Consider the following 13844-nt stretch of genomic DNA (forward strand, 5'->3'; position numbering starts at 1 on the left):
TCCCAACCTCCCTTGTGTCATCAAGGAAGCAAAGAACAAATCTGGATTCAGCTTAGCCAGATAGCTCAGGCAGACTGCTGTCACTGGCTAATTAAAGCGGGGACATTGTGTGTGCGAGAGACAGGCTCAGGGAACATACTGAGTGCATTTGGGTCATGGCTTCTGATCCCTGTTTGTGCTCTGGCCCAGATTATAAAGCAAGATCTGAGTGATACAGGTTTGAAGACTGATTGTTATTTTTCTTCAAAGACCAAATTCACTTGAAAACATTAACTAAAAACTTTTAAACTGCAGTGTTTGGTGCTCAATGTCCAGAGCAGAACCCTGGGAGAACTAGCAACCCCAGCCCCGAGAGAAGAAATATCTGTGACAACCACTGGCCATGAAGAACCCTGTGGATGGATTCAAGCTCTGGCATGGACAGGGGTCTGATGTCCTCCAAGCAAAAAGAGGGTAATTCTGAAAGCAGTGGGAAGGTGATATGCCTAGCCATGTGACCCCCCTAACTAAGACAAATCCTCATAGCAAATGTGTTCTGGGGTGACAGTTAGTCCTCAGCCCTATAAAGAACTTATGGGCACCTTTCTTTTCTAGAAAGAGGTTGTGACTTGATACCATACCTTCACCAAGTCCTTCGGCCAACCAGTTCCTAAGACACTACGGCTGCCATATCCCAGAGTGTTGCCTCCGTACTCAGCAACCTTCCTACTGTTTGTGTTAGGCCCCGCGTATATCACCAACTTCAAAACAGAAAATAGACCGTTAGACTGTAAAAGAAAAACAAAAACAACATCTACAAATAAAGAGGCTGCAAAAAATATTTGTAAAAAAAAAAAACAACAACAAACAAATACATTTATAACCAGACACTGGTGTCATTCGTTATAACATAACTAATAGATCCTCATATGTAAGGTCTAACTGACATAAGTTTGGAGGCAATCAGCTGTTAGTATTTACAAGATAATCAAGGAAAAATAATGATTAAAATTATTAACAGGCATATTTCTCATATTTTCCAATCTATATTGGCACAGGAACATGAAGGGTTAAATAATTACACTTGGATTGTGTGAGTGCATTTCTCAAGTAGCTACTTCTCATTCTAGTTATCTAAACTCATTAACAACAGATGCAGTTTGGCCTCTTCAGTCATCTCCAAAATTAATGAAATAAGCTAATATAGGCAGATTCTAATACCTAAGAGCATCAAAAAAAAAAAAAAAATCAATGAATAAATAAGGATTAAAAATGCAACAAAGTGAAAACAAGCCACACATTCTTAAAATGTTGCTTAATGGTATAAGAAGAAATGACACAAGTATGGGCCAGGAACATGGCTGCTGCTGGTAGGGACAATTTTCTTCTGTTAATCCTATTCTCCTATCACCCATTTATATCTAAATGGAAGATTTGGCTATTATTAAAGTTTTGCGTGCATGGTATGTGTGCATGGGGCACGTGTAGGACAGCCCATGTGGGACGGTCAGAGGACAGCGTTGTGAAGTTAGGTCTCTCCTTCCTGTATGTGAGTTTCTGGGGATTTGTGTGAGGTCGTTAGGCTTGTGCTTCAAGAGCCTTACCTACTGAGCACCTGGCCCTCGCTGGCTGCTTTCCTAACAGAAGAGAGTGACAGCTCACTTGGCATGCAAGTGTGTCTAGAAGAAGCGGAGCTCTGGCTTCTGTGAGCAGCAAGCCCAAGGGTACAGGATGCTGACACACCTGGCAGCTAAGTTAGGGTGTGAAAGCTGCAGCTTTAAGCCTGGATGCTTGTCAGCTTGTGAGCTCTTTCCTTTTAGACCTCTTGCTGACAGCATCCAGGGACCATTGGGAAAGTGAATATACTTTTGCCTCTGTGGGAAACCTCCTTGCGCATCGTAATTCTAATGTATAGTGCAGGCATAACTTGGTACACACCAGAAGATGCAAATTATTATTTTTTAAAGGAAAAACAAACAGATATCAACTAAAGGAATAATGTCTGCTTGCACACCGAGGAGGCAAGGAAAGCCAGAGCCAGGCTCCATGGAGCATCTTAGCTACAGGCCAAAATGAGTTTTGAGGACATGTTTTCAACTCCTCCGTACACCTGAGACTCTTGATGCTCCTAAAATCTAATAGGAAAGGGATCTGACATCTGCATGTGTCTTACCATGTCAAGGCTCCCTTAATGGAATTAAGATCATTTGCCCTCACTCTGCTCACAAGGGGCAGAGATGACAAGGAGGTGGCCAGCAACTGAGGACAACATGTACAGTGCTAGCTTGTGTTTTCTTTCCTTAGCCTTTCCTCATGAATCCAACGTGGTGGTGGATTACAATCCAACAGCAAGAGAAGAAAACCCTGCCTTTTCTGAATGGCCAGTAAGCCACTAGTTGGAAACTCCTCTTCCTCAAAATCTACATAGGTGCCTGAGACAACGGCAAAGAAGAGAAAGCAAGCCAGACTCAGGCATATCTGAAGCCTTCCAACAGCCACCTTCTTCCATAGGATACATGAGAAGCCCCAAGACCTGGGCAGTGCGACCTTTGCAACTGACCTGTCATCACACATCTGGGGACTCTCAAGAGGGAAGGCAGAAAGCAGCAGAGTCACAGGGAGACATCTGCTCATGGTGCTTAGAGAGACGACATGTCTACATGCCTACAGCACGTCTGCCAGACGCACAGCCCTCAGCCACTACCCTCCAAAGTACTACCTGAGGGGAATCTCCTGAGAGGGACCTAGGGAAGACATTAGTCAGAAATGATGGCCAGTGCAAAGAAAAATAAGAAGCAGCTAAGCAGAGGTGGCAGTGACAACTGATTCCTGCTTACTTTGTCATAGTCGTATTGGGACGAGCATCGACTATCAAATCGTAGATACAAGCAGCGAGCTCCTGGGATATGAACAGTCTCTTTAAACTTATAGTTATCTCTGACAGGGTGTACTGTTTCCACAGTCTTCCCAGCAGCCCACGGGGCAGGGATCTTTAAGCCAGTGAGAAAGCCTGGCTCTTCCTTTTCTTCTAGCATTCTAAAACCAGAGAAAAAGAAAGTGGAAAACAAACAACAAAAGCAAACTTGAAATGCAGAACACAAGTTAAGAAACTGTTCTTAAGTTTCCCACAGCACACAGTATGACAACCCTGCTCTGTGAGCACTGAGTAGGCACAGAAGGCATCTGGAAGTGCTCTGTCTTCACACCTCTGTTCTCCCGCTGATAGGCACTACACTACTTCTCCCACAGGCATTTACTGCTCCTTCAGGGGATGAGCTTCCCAGCCAGGCCTCACTAACGCCCTGCAGAGTTGCTAGGGTGGGGCTTCAGGCTGGGCTGCTTTCCCCTTCCCCCAGTCTCAGTGTCCAGAGTCTCTATTTCTTCCAAGTGCACTTTCACTCAGGAGAGGCGACACCAAGAAACCCCCTTCTCCATTTCCAGTTCCAGAGCCCGAGGCTGCATGAAGCCACTTCCTTTGCATCATCTTTGCTGCAGAGCTGCCCTGATGCCAGCCATGCACTGTTAGGTAAAAAGATAGGTCCAGCACTGGGGAGGCACATGCTGGAGGGTCAGGAGTTCAAGGACAGCCCGAGGTACACCATGAGTTTGTACACAGGGAAGCTTTTGCCCTGTAGTCCCATCTCCATGAGAGGCTGGAGTGGAAGAGATACTTGAACCCCCACATCCTTAAAACCAAGTAAGCCGGGTATGGCGGTGCACACCTTCAAACCCAGCACTCAGGAGGCAAAGGCAGGCAGAGCTCTGTGAGTTTAAAATAGATCTATCTGCATAGTGAGTTTCAGGCCATCCAAGACTACATAGTGAGACCTTGTCTAAAAACAAAACAACAACAACAAATTCATAACTACAACAGACACCACCAAAGCCAGACACAAAAGAACAAAATCTACTAAATCCACTGCTTCTTGCAGGCCTCCTGTTAGAAGAGTGTCAGCCAGGGCGTGGTGGCGCACACCTTTAACCCCAGCACTCGGAGGCAGAGGCAGGCAGATCGCTGTAAATTCTGAGGCCAGCCTGGTCTACAAAGCGAGTCCAGGATAGCCAAGGCTACAGAGAGAAACCCTATTTTGGAAAAAAAAAGTTTCAAGTCAATTTTGAACGTTTCCCTTCACAGAGGGGGATGCAGTCTAACTTGTTCCTGTAAATTTAAGATAATCCTGTAGCTAGCTGTAAAATTCTGGCCTTGAAGCATTTTCTTTTTTATTTAGCTAATCCTAGCTAAAAGTCACTGTCGTAAGGAGCACAAGGCTTTCACCAGAAGAAAACAAGGGAGCTCCATGCGCGTATTACCTTTCTTCAGGGAACAGCCTGCACTTCTGGTCTGAGGTGCCACACGGGGAACAGCCCACCTCGGCAAAAACTGGACACTGGGTTTTGAGCAGCAAGGCCGTCTGAAACACAAACCATCTATGAGTCTTAACCAGGTGGCTCCTGACATGGTCTTGCTACCCTCACATCCTTGCTGCTCGCCTCTCAGAAGTGCCTCACTAGTGAGGCCACCTCCCTTCCCCCTCCTGGGCTTTGCTCTCAGCTGGCGAGGACTCAGGACACTGGCTGTAAAGCAGGCTGTCAATGCGGCATAGGGCATGCTAGCACTTTTACAGCTGGTTAGCCATTAGCACTTGCTAGACCACAGCCAGCCATTAAGTCACACAAACAAGTAAAATCTCTTTTAACACAGGACTTGAAGGTCTTCTTGGTTCCTGTAAAGGACTGGCTATGTTTATAGCACCTTGTGGGAACAGTGAGCTGTGCAGGGAGCAGGTCAGCAGGGGGCCCACCTGGCTGGTGTAGAGCACCAGCTGCACAAGCTGAGGCATCAGGGCATCCGCCATGGTCAGGGTCTGCAGATTGGGGTGCATCAGGGAGGTCAGCAACACCGGTAGAAGGTGACCAAGCATAGTAGCCTTGGTAACTTGCTCCAAACCTTTTAGCCTACAAGTTCAGGAAAGTACACATTCTAAGCAAGTTCATGTATGAAGAGCAATCATCCCGTCCTGTGCCTGGCCAATTCCCTCAGACATTATCTCTTTAAACTAGTCAATTCCACCCACTTCTGAACCCCAGCACTGAGGGAGAGGGGAGGAAGGCTTTTCGGTTCAGGCCACTCATCTCCAGGCCCCTCCCAACACTTGATAAATGAGTCCTGAAATGCTCTGGCTTCTCTGAGTACTTAGTTCCTTCCAGGTCTCTGGCCTCCCGGCTGCTGGCTCCATGCTGTGCTGAGACTCTGAAAGGAGGGGCAAAGGGCTACACAGTGGATGCTCCTGGAGTGGCAGCTGAGACTCAGGCGTGGCACAGACACAGACAGATTCGTTTTAATAACTTTTACAGCGGCAAAATATACCTAATGTATAACTTCCTATCCTAACCACTTTGAAGCATACATTTCAGGGCTAGAATAATGTACAGTCATTATCACTGCCTACTCCTCTGACTCTATTTATCCTGCAAAACCCAAACTCTACACCTGTTTGGCAATAACTCCCCTCCTCTAGCCTCAGGAACTATTTTCATGCACCCTACTTTTTTCAGTAAGAATCTGACTACTAAATAGCAGAGTTTTGATTTGTCTGTAAAACCACTCTCTTAACATTGTGTTTCTCTGCTAGAGGATTAAAGCTTGCTGGCCTCTCTGAGAAAGAAGTAAGCCATATGAGTTCGCCAATGTTACTTGGATGTTGGTGTTAGAAGGAAAAAAATGGAGAGGCTGGAGAGATGGCATAAATAAATCTTTAAAAAAAAAAAAAAAGAAAAAAGAAGGAAAAATGGGCACTCTATTTCAGCATCCCCATTACACTCCACCTATCCCTTGCGCTGGCAGTGGAGATCAAAGGCCTTCATGAGCCTGGTGTGCTGCCTCCCGGGTTACAGTGTTCTCAGCCCAGTTCCCAGCTGCAAACGGCAACAGCCAAGACGCAGGGCAGTCACACTGAAGCAAAGACTGCAGCACGCTCACATCGGGTCAATATATCTCAGTGTCCAAATCATAAAAATACAGCTTGTAACATCTTGAAAACCAAGCATTGCAGGGATTTTGGGCAAAGATCTGAGAAGGCGGCTACTGTGAAAGGAGCTCACTCTCTCCTGCATCTGGAGACTAAAACGTGAGTAAATCCTGAGGTCCTGTGTCAGCCGTCACCTTCTGGGCAGCAGATGGTTATCTGTTCCACTAAGTCAATTCCTCCTCAAAGGAACTAGGCATAGCCCTGAGGCAAATGCTTAAACAGCAAATCTGCACAAGAAAGCCTGTAAGATCAACTAACCTAGACCCATAGGGGCTCACAAAGACTGAAGCACCAAACAGAGAGGACCCATGGGATGGTTCTAGCCCCTCCCCGCCCCCACATACATAACAGATGTATAGTTTGCTCTTCATGTGGGACCTCTAACAGCAGGAGCAGGGGCTGCCTATGACTCCGTTGCCTGCTTTTGAATCGCATGTTCCTAATTGGACAGCCTTGCCTCTTCTCAATAGAAGATAGGCCCAGTCCTACTTGATCTCTCAAGGTGGGTTGGTGTCCACATGAAGTCTCCCCTTCTCTGAGAAAAAAAGAAGTGCAGGACAGGAGGAAGGGAGGGTAGGTGGGAAGGAGGGACTGGGTGGAGAGAAGGAAAGGAAATTTCCTACATCTTTAATCCCAGCACTTAGGAAGCAGAGGCAGGTGGATCTCTGTGAGTTCAAGCCTGGTCTATAAAATGAGTTCCAGGACAGCTAAGTCTATGTAGAAAGACTCTGCCTCAAAAAGAAATGAATGAATGAATGAATGAATGAATGAATGAGTGAGTGAAATAGAAGGGAGGGAGGGAGGGAGGGGAGGCGGGAGAGAGAGAGCGAACAAACAGAACGAAAGGAAGCATGGATAATTTGAGCGTCATGGCCTCACCTAAAAGTACACTAAAGTGTAGCACTGACCTTGGCTTTGCAACACCATCTCAGCCCTGTCTTGCAAGCATGCCTGTACACTAGACAGTCACCTGGATGCCTCATGTGCTGAGTCTCAGCCGGCACTCCCCACACTCACTCACCTCTGTTCTCGGTCAGGCACATCACTGTTTATCAGGGCAGTGGTAACCTGCTGCAGCATTTCCAGTACTTCATCACATCCAGTCAGGATCTGTGTGGCAAGAGCCAAGATGCTGGCCTTTAACTCCTAGGCAGAAGAGACCGTAGATTAGTCGCCTGCCTTGTGATGAGTATAGCACATTCTCAATGACAACATGACAGGATGCATTCATCCAGATGAAATGACCAGAGGAAGCCTCATGAAGCGAGCTCCTCTTGGATAGGAGGGAGGAATCTGATTTGGGAGGCCAGAGTCTGGAGTGCAGCTAGAAATGTGCAGAATTTCACAGCAAGGCCTAGCTCCTGACCCATCCCGCACAAGAGCACTCCTGGAGGCCCAGACACTGTCCAGGTGGAGGACTGCCTTGGGTGGTATGAGCACAGCTAAAGGAAAAAACACAACAGTAAAAAGCACACGTATAGGCAGTGAGCAAAAGGAGACAAACCACAGCATGCTGAAACAGGACAAGGTGGCCTGTCCTAGTGTCTTATCCCAGCACATGTGAAATGCAGCAAGTCAGAAAGCAGCAGCAGCTATGGGCTACTGAACACAAAAGAATGGCACAGACTGTCTGCGAATGCAAACTGTTAAGAAACACAAGGCAACAGCACAGAACAGTTCAGTTCACAGCTATTTTCTGGTAAGAATACTAGTGAACTATCTCTCTGCACAGCATCTCTGGATCTTGTTTTTCTTAGAAATGCTAGACCACCTAGCCCATTCTGCCTTTGCCAAGAGTCTTTTCCCCCCTTCTTTCCTTCCTTACCCGCTCCGTCCCTCCCTTCCTTTTAAAGCTGTGGCTGTCCTGGAACTCTCTCTGTAGATCAGGCTGGCCTAGAACTCACAGAGATCTGTCCTAGGAAACTAAGACCAGACAACTTAAAGCAGCAGGACTGGCAGTTAAACACCATCGTTCTAGGACTTCCTGAGTGGAAATTTCAGGGTGGTCAAGTCATAGAGTTTGTACCAATTTCTCTATATTTCCACAAAAGTGATGCGTTTTCTTTTTTTGTTTGTTTGTTTGTTTGATACAAGTCTGTGTGGCCTGCAGCAGCTCTGAGCTCTCTGTGGACCAGATGGTGAACTCTGGCTTCAGTGCTCCTGTCTCTACCTCCTGAGTGCTGAGATTACAGACATCCAGGACCACACCAGGCTTTGGATAGTTTAATTGAAAAAAAAAAAATGGTCTTTCTGTTTTGTTTTCAATAAGGATGTTCAAACTCAAAGAGAATCCATCTGCCTTTGCCTCGTGGAAGCTAGGACTAAAGGTGTGCAGCATCATGCACAACTACAATTTATTTTTTAAGTGTATGTGTATAAATGTGAGACTACGTGAGTTTACGTGCGGGTACCTAAGGAGTCCAGAAGCGGGCATCAGAGCCACTGGAGCTGGGGTTACAGCTAGTTATAAGTTGCCATATGGGTGCTTGGGAAGAGCCCAGCTTGAATGTGGAGCTTAGGGGAGAGCCTTCAAGAGCTGCTTCTCTCATTCCACGTGGGGCCTAGGAACAGAACTCATTTCCCCAGGCTCAGCCACAAGCACTTTACTGGCTGAGCCATCTCACCAGCTCTCCTTTTGTTTTGAGGTAGATCACACTGTGGCTCAGGCTGGCCTAGAACATTCTCTGTAGCACAGGCTAACCTTTTATTTTTCAAAATCCTTCTGGCAGCCTCTCAAATCCTGGGATTATTGGTGTATGCCCCCAGATCCAGCTCATAAAGAGGAAATTTTCAACAACAATGCAAATAAGGACCCTGACTATCTGTCAGAATTACAACAGCCACTGCTATAGAAACATCTGTGCAGTACCATATTATCATATGCAAACAAATGAGTTTGCACAGATGCTAATTTAAAATAGTGACAGAAATTAAATGAACAATATGATTAGAAATTATTTATACAAAGAGCAAAATTTATCATCCTAAGTTACTTAAGTAAAAAGACTATAAAACCATCCAAATGTTGGAAGTGGTTACAATATAACGCTCTCAGATTGACTAGATACAATGAGATCATTTTTGAGTGTCAAACTTTACAATTCCTGCAGAACAAAAAGAAACAAAGGCACAGAGACCAACAGGAGCAAATGATAACATGAAAGTGTCACACACATGGTGTAACCACTGGGCAATGACAAAGAAATGAGTGGCCTCATATCTCTCACAAAAATTAAGCACCACTGTGAACCCTGACATCATAACACATAGAAACTTAGCGACTGGGGAGAAAGCGTCTTTGAAATAAAGCTTGGTGTTTACCTGTACCTTCAATGTCTCTCCCTGCAAGGAGCTGTCACTGTCATCATTCTCGTCAGGCTTAATCAAAATAGTGTTACTGAGAAGGTGATTCTGAACTGCCATCAGATAGCGCAGGCATGAGGATGCAGCCTTTAACACAAATAAGGACATTAAGTGACCTCCCTGTGACCGGAAGGGCTCATGTGCCCCTCATGTGTCTAAAAGATATCCCCCAAGAGAAACAATAAGAGGAAGCACAGAGACCAGAGCACAGTTTCTCAGGGGAGCCAGGTGGACACATAGGCGCTGACACACTTACTAGCCTTCCTACCTTCCTGCCTTCCACTTTGAGGCCCTCAATGGCCTCTCTGAAGACTGGCTCAGCTCTCACTCACCCCTTAACACCCTCTCTTGGGTCTCACTCACATCTCTACAGTAACAGAAGAAACTCTCACTACAAAAAGAGAATTCCAAATTCAAACAACCAGGCATTGACACTAGAGAGCGGGCCTCAGGAAGGAGTGTCTGTCTGTCTTGTCTGTCTTTTCTCCCTTCGAGGACTTGTCCATATGCACATTTCCAGTCACCTACAGACTTTCCTGAGAAGAGACAATGCTGCCCCAGTAAAGTCCTCACTTACAGGCACCGTTGAAAGGAGCTTCTGGAAATCATCCTTGGAGACAGTTTGGCACTTGGTGATTAGGATACAGGATTCTCGCACAACAATCTTCAGGATGTAGTGTAAGAGCTCATCATTGAGTCTTTAAAACAGGAAAACATAAACACTTGCTAAGAGACAATGAAAAAGTTAGTTCATTCTGTCAGCAAGCCATTAAACTGAGAGGACACATCACAAACCAAAATGGTGCCCTACCTAATTCAAGCATTTTAGAAGTAAATACAATACAAACCCAAAGGCGGGCCCTACTAGCTCTAGGGAGCTTTTTTCACAGAGAGCAAACCAGCTGCTCACCAGATCTCCCTCACTCATCACTTCTGCTAAGGACTTTTCCTGGCCCGAAGCACTTCACTGATAACGTTGATCACAATGAAATATGTTATCTCAGCTCTCAGGACTGCAGCAGGTTTATTACCTTCTAGCGGGCCTCGAATTTAGCTCAATATGCTGGTCACCTTAGTAGCTGTATAGCAGGAAACTAATGACCAAACACATTTAAATATAAATAATCACTAGAAAGGGGGCCAAGAGTAACCAACACAGAGTGTGTGCTGTAGTCTGAGTGAGACTGTTCCCCTAGGCTCGGGCATTTGGTGCTGCTTAGGGAGTGCAGCCTGCAGGAGGAAGTGGGATCTAGAAGCAGGCCTTGAGAATTCAAAGCCTGTGCCACTTCTACCTCATGCTTTCTGCATCCTACTCTGCCGTCACACCTGCTGTTTGCAGCCCAACCAGGCAGCACCCTAATCCTTCTGCAACTGCAAACCCCAGATAAACCCTTTCTGCTAGGAGTTGCTCGTGGTGCTAGTGTCTAGTCACAGCAGCAGAGAGGTAGCCGGCCCCACCTGTAGTGATCGTCCTCATCACTGCCGAATCGGTTGTTTTGAAGCTGCTCGGCAAGGTTGGTGAGGATCACATCTCGAAGCTGGGAGAGTCCGCTGTTTCTCTCTCCTGATGCAGAACAGAAACTCTATGAATGGCCCTGGAAACAGCACTCAGAAAACCCATCTGCACTGGGCTGTACTGCCAGCATCGGGAACAAGTTTAAGGCCAGCTGGGAATAATCTTAACAAACTGCACCTCCCACCCAAAGAAAAGTGATGTTATGTTTAAAAGGGTTCCAAAAAGCAGATGGAAGACAACCCAGGATCACAGTGTTCAGACTCATACAAACAGTAGCAAACAACACCAAGGCACAGCTGCAGCCAAGACACAGCTGCAGCCAGGACATCAGCTTAAGTTTTGTCTCCTGGAATATTATAAAGCAGTGTGGTTTTGTTACTTCTTTAGGTAAGTGCTGCTTTTAAACACTGAGTGTCTTTACCATGTCTTATGTTCAGTCTAAATTAAAAAGATGTTCAGTTATATAAAAAAGCAAGCAAGCAAACAAACACCCTCAGTTAGAAATCATTAAGAAATTGTTTTTGTTTGATTGGTTCTCTTTTGTTTGAGACAGGGTCTCACACATCCCAGGATGCCTCTGATCTCTCTCTATAGCTGAGGATGACACAGGATTCCTCATCGTCCTGCTTCTACCTCCTAAGTGCTGGAATTACAGGCATGTGCCAGCATGCTAGAATAAGTCATTAGAAAGCCAGGTGTGGCGGCACACGCCTTTAAATCCAGTACTCAGGAGGCAGAGGCAGGTGGATCTCAATGAGTTTCAGGACAGCATAGTCTACAAAGTGAGTCCAAGATAACCAGGACTGTTATGGGAAGAAAAAAAAAAAAGCCCAAAAAACAAAAATAAAAAAGAAGTCATTATAAGCATCTATACTCCAGATTCTAGAGCTAGGTCATAGGAAGAGGGATAAAGCTTAAGGATACTTGAATCACAACTTCTGCTTTCAACATGAATGGCCTCCATGCACACGCTTTTGTCGTTGTTGGTTGTTTGGGGGGTAATAGGAGGAAACTAGGAATTCTTGCATGGTAAGCAAACTTTCTATGCATGAATGACAGCACCAGTTTTTTTGGTTTTTCTTTTCTTTTTTTTAAAGATTTATTTATTTTACACATGTGTGTTGCCTAGATGTATGTATGTGCATCATTTGGCATGTCTGGTGCCAGCACAGGGCAGAGGAGGGCATCAAATCCCCTGGAGCTGGAGTTACAGATGTTTGTGAACCACCACGTGGTTGCTGGGAACCAAATCAAAATCTTCTGAAGAAACAGCCAGTGTTCTTAACTATTGAGCTCCAAATACACTTTTTCAAGTATGCTGACTAATAGGAAGAAAATGAGAACCCACTGTGTCAGTGCCCAGCTGTTTCCTTAAGAACAAGAGAGAACAGGATATTCGGCTACCCCGGTGGCTAAGGAGAACTGAAAGTTCAAGTCCAGGTGGGAAACTTAGTGACACTCTCTCTCACAAAGTAAAAGGAGGGAACAGGAGAGAAGGCTCAGTGGTTCCCAGCACCTACACCACCTGTTACTCCAGTTTCAGGGGATCTGACACCTTCTTCTGGCATTCCATGGGAACTTCAAGTATGTGGTGCCCAAGACATGTAGATAAAACAACCAGAATACAGAATATAAATAACTGAGTCCCAAGTAAAAAGAGGGCGTTGGAATATAACCATTGTTTGAGTACATGCTTAGTACATTCAAAGCCCTAGGTTCAATTCTTAGTAATATACACATGCATGCACAGTTGTTCAAGGACACTTCCAGGAGAATTCTCACCTTCTGTTAAGACCAGCTTAAGTAAGTTATTGATTTCAGTTTCACCTGGGTATAAGATATTTAAGCCAGAGCTGAAAGACAGAAAAGTCAAAAAGTTTTAAAAACATTCCACAAAATAAAAACTCTAGCTATTTAAATTTTTGTTAAAGATGCCAGTCTGGACAGATACAGTGGTATGCACCTATAACTCCAGCTCTTGGGAAACTGGGAGCTGAGGACCTCATCTCAAGTTCAAGGCCAGCCTGGGTTACACACAGGAAAACACTGGCCATCACCTTCCCAACCCCAGGAGAAGTTGGGAGCTAAATTCACAGACATGATTTGGTCCAATTGTTTCCTCTAATAAAGGAGATCTTTCCACCATTTGCCGATGAATTACCAAAATGATCATGTGTGTCCGACTCCATGAAGAACTAGTAAAAGACAATTTGAAAGCTATGAAAAGTCAGTGTTGACAAGCAGTTATACTGACATGTTGTCCCTGCACACAACCACAAATCACAAGACAAAGAGAAGGCCTCATCTCAGCTTTTTCAGAAGCCTGAAAGAACAGGGTGGAAAATAGCATCACACACAGCCTGAATGTGTCCTGTGTCTCATGCACTTAAAAAGCCATCACAAAGACAGAACAATACCACCCCATCTCCACGGATTTCTGCCTGATACCACATTGACTTATTGCTTTAATGTTCAACAGGAAGTAACTGAAAACAGGAAAAACAAAAACAAAAACAAAACCCCTGCTCTCTGTGCTCATTCCTGCCAGTCTCCATTGGCCTCTAAACTACATTTGGTTATACGATGGCTCTACTTCTATGAAAATGGGTTGAAATAAAATAACAAATCAAGAAACAATACTGGGGCCATCTGAGGTACAGAATGCATTTGAGGCCAGCTTGGTCTACGAAGTGAGTTCCAGGCCAGCCAGGGCCATATAATAATTTATTAAAAATAATTAATACTTGGCATAAGGGCACATGCCAATAATTCCAGAAATTGAGAGACTGAGATATAGGAGGATCTCAAGTTCAAGGTCAGTCTGGGCTATATCCGAAGACCCAGTCTCAAAAACAGAAAACAAAAGAAAAATGCCAAGAAACCGAACCGAACCAAACCAAAACCCAACCCAGAAACAAAACAACAAAATTCTCACTAGACTATGGCCCACATGTTCA

The 13844-nt window shown here is 45.2% G+C and overlaps 1 protein-coding gene across 2 annotated transcripts in view; it reads right to left on the minus strand.

Moving 5' to 3' along the window:
• Positions 1-13844, minus strand: part of Hectd4 (HECT domain E3 ubiquitin protein ligase 4) — a 162072-nt gene that overhangs the window by 74739 nt on the left and 73489 nt on the right. Inside the window, exons 14-22 of one of the 2 annotated variants that reach the window (XM_051161587.1) lie at positions 12670-12740; positions 10830-10935; positions 9949-10069; positions 9336-9458; positions 7030-7154; positions 4782-4935; positions 4291-4391; positions 2817-3015; positions 621-740 (exon numbers count right to left, since the gene is read on the minus strand). In XM_051161587.1, coding sequence (XP_051017544.1) covers positions 621-740; positions 2817-3015; positions 4291-4391; positions 4782-4935; positions 7030-7154; positions 9336-9458; positions 9949-10069; positions 10830-10935; positions 12670-12740 — 1120 coding nt within the window. Of the gene's footprint in view, positions 1-620; positions 741-2816; positions 3016-4290; positions 4392-4781; positions 4936-7029; positions 7155-9329; positions 9459-9948; positions 10070-10829; positions 10936-12669; positions 12741-13844 lie in introns of both variants that reach the window. The other variant, XM_051161586.1, reaches the window with a different exon arrangement.

Source organism: Acomys russatus, chromosome 19 (assembly GCF_903995435.1).
Source record: "Acomys russatus chromosome 19, mAcoRus1.1, whole genome shotgun sequence".
In the NCBI taxonomy this organism is placed as follows: Eukaryota; Metazoa; Chordata; class Mammalia; order Rodentia; family Muridae; genus Acomys; species Acomys russatus.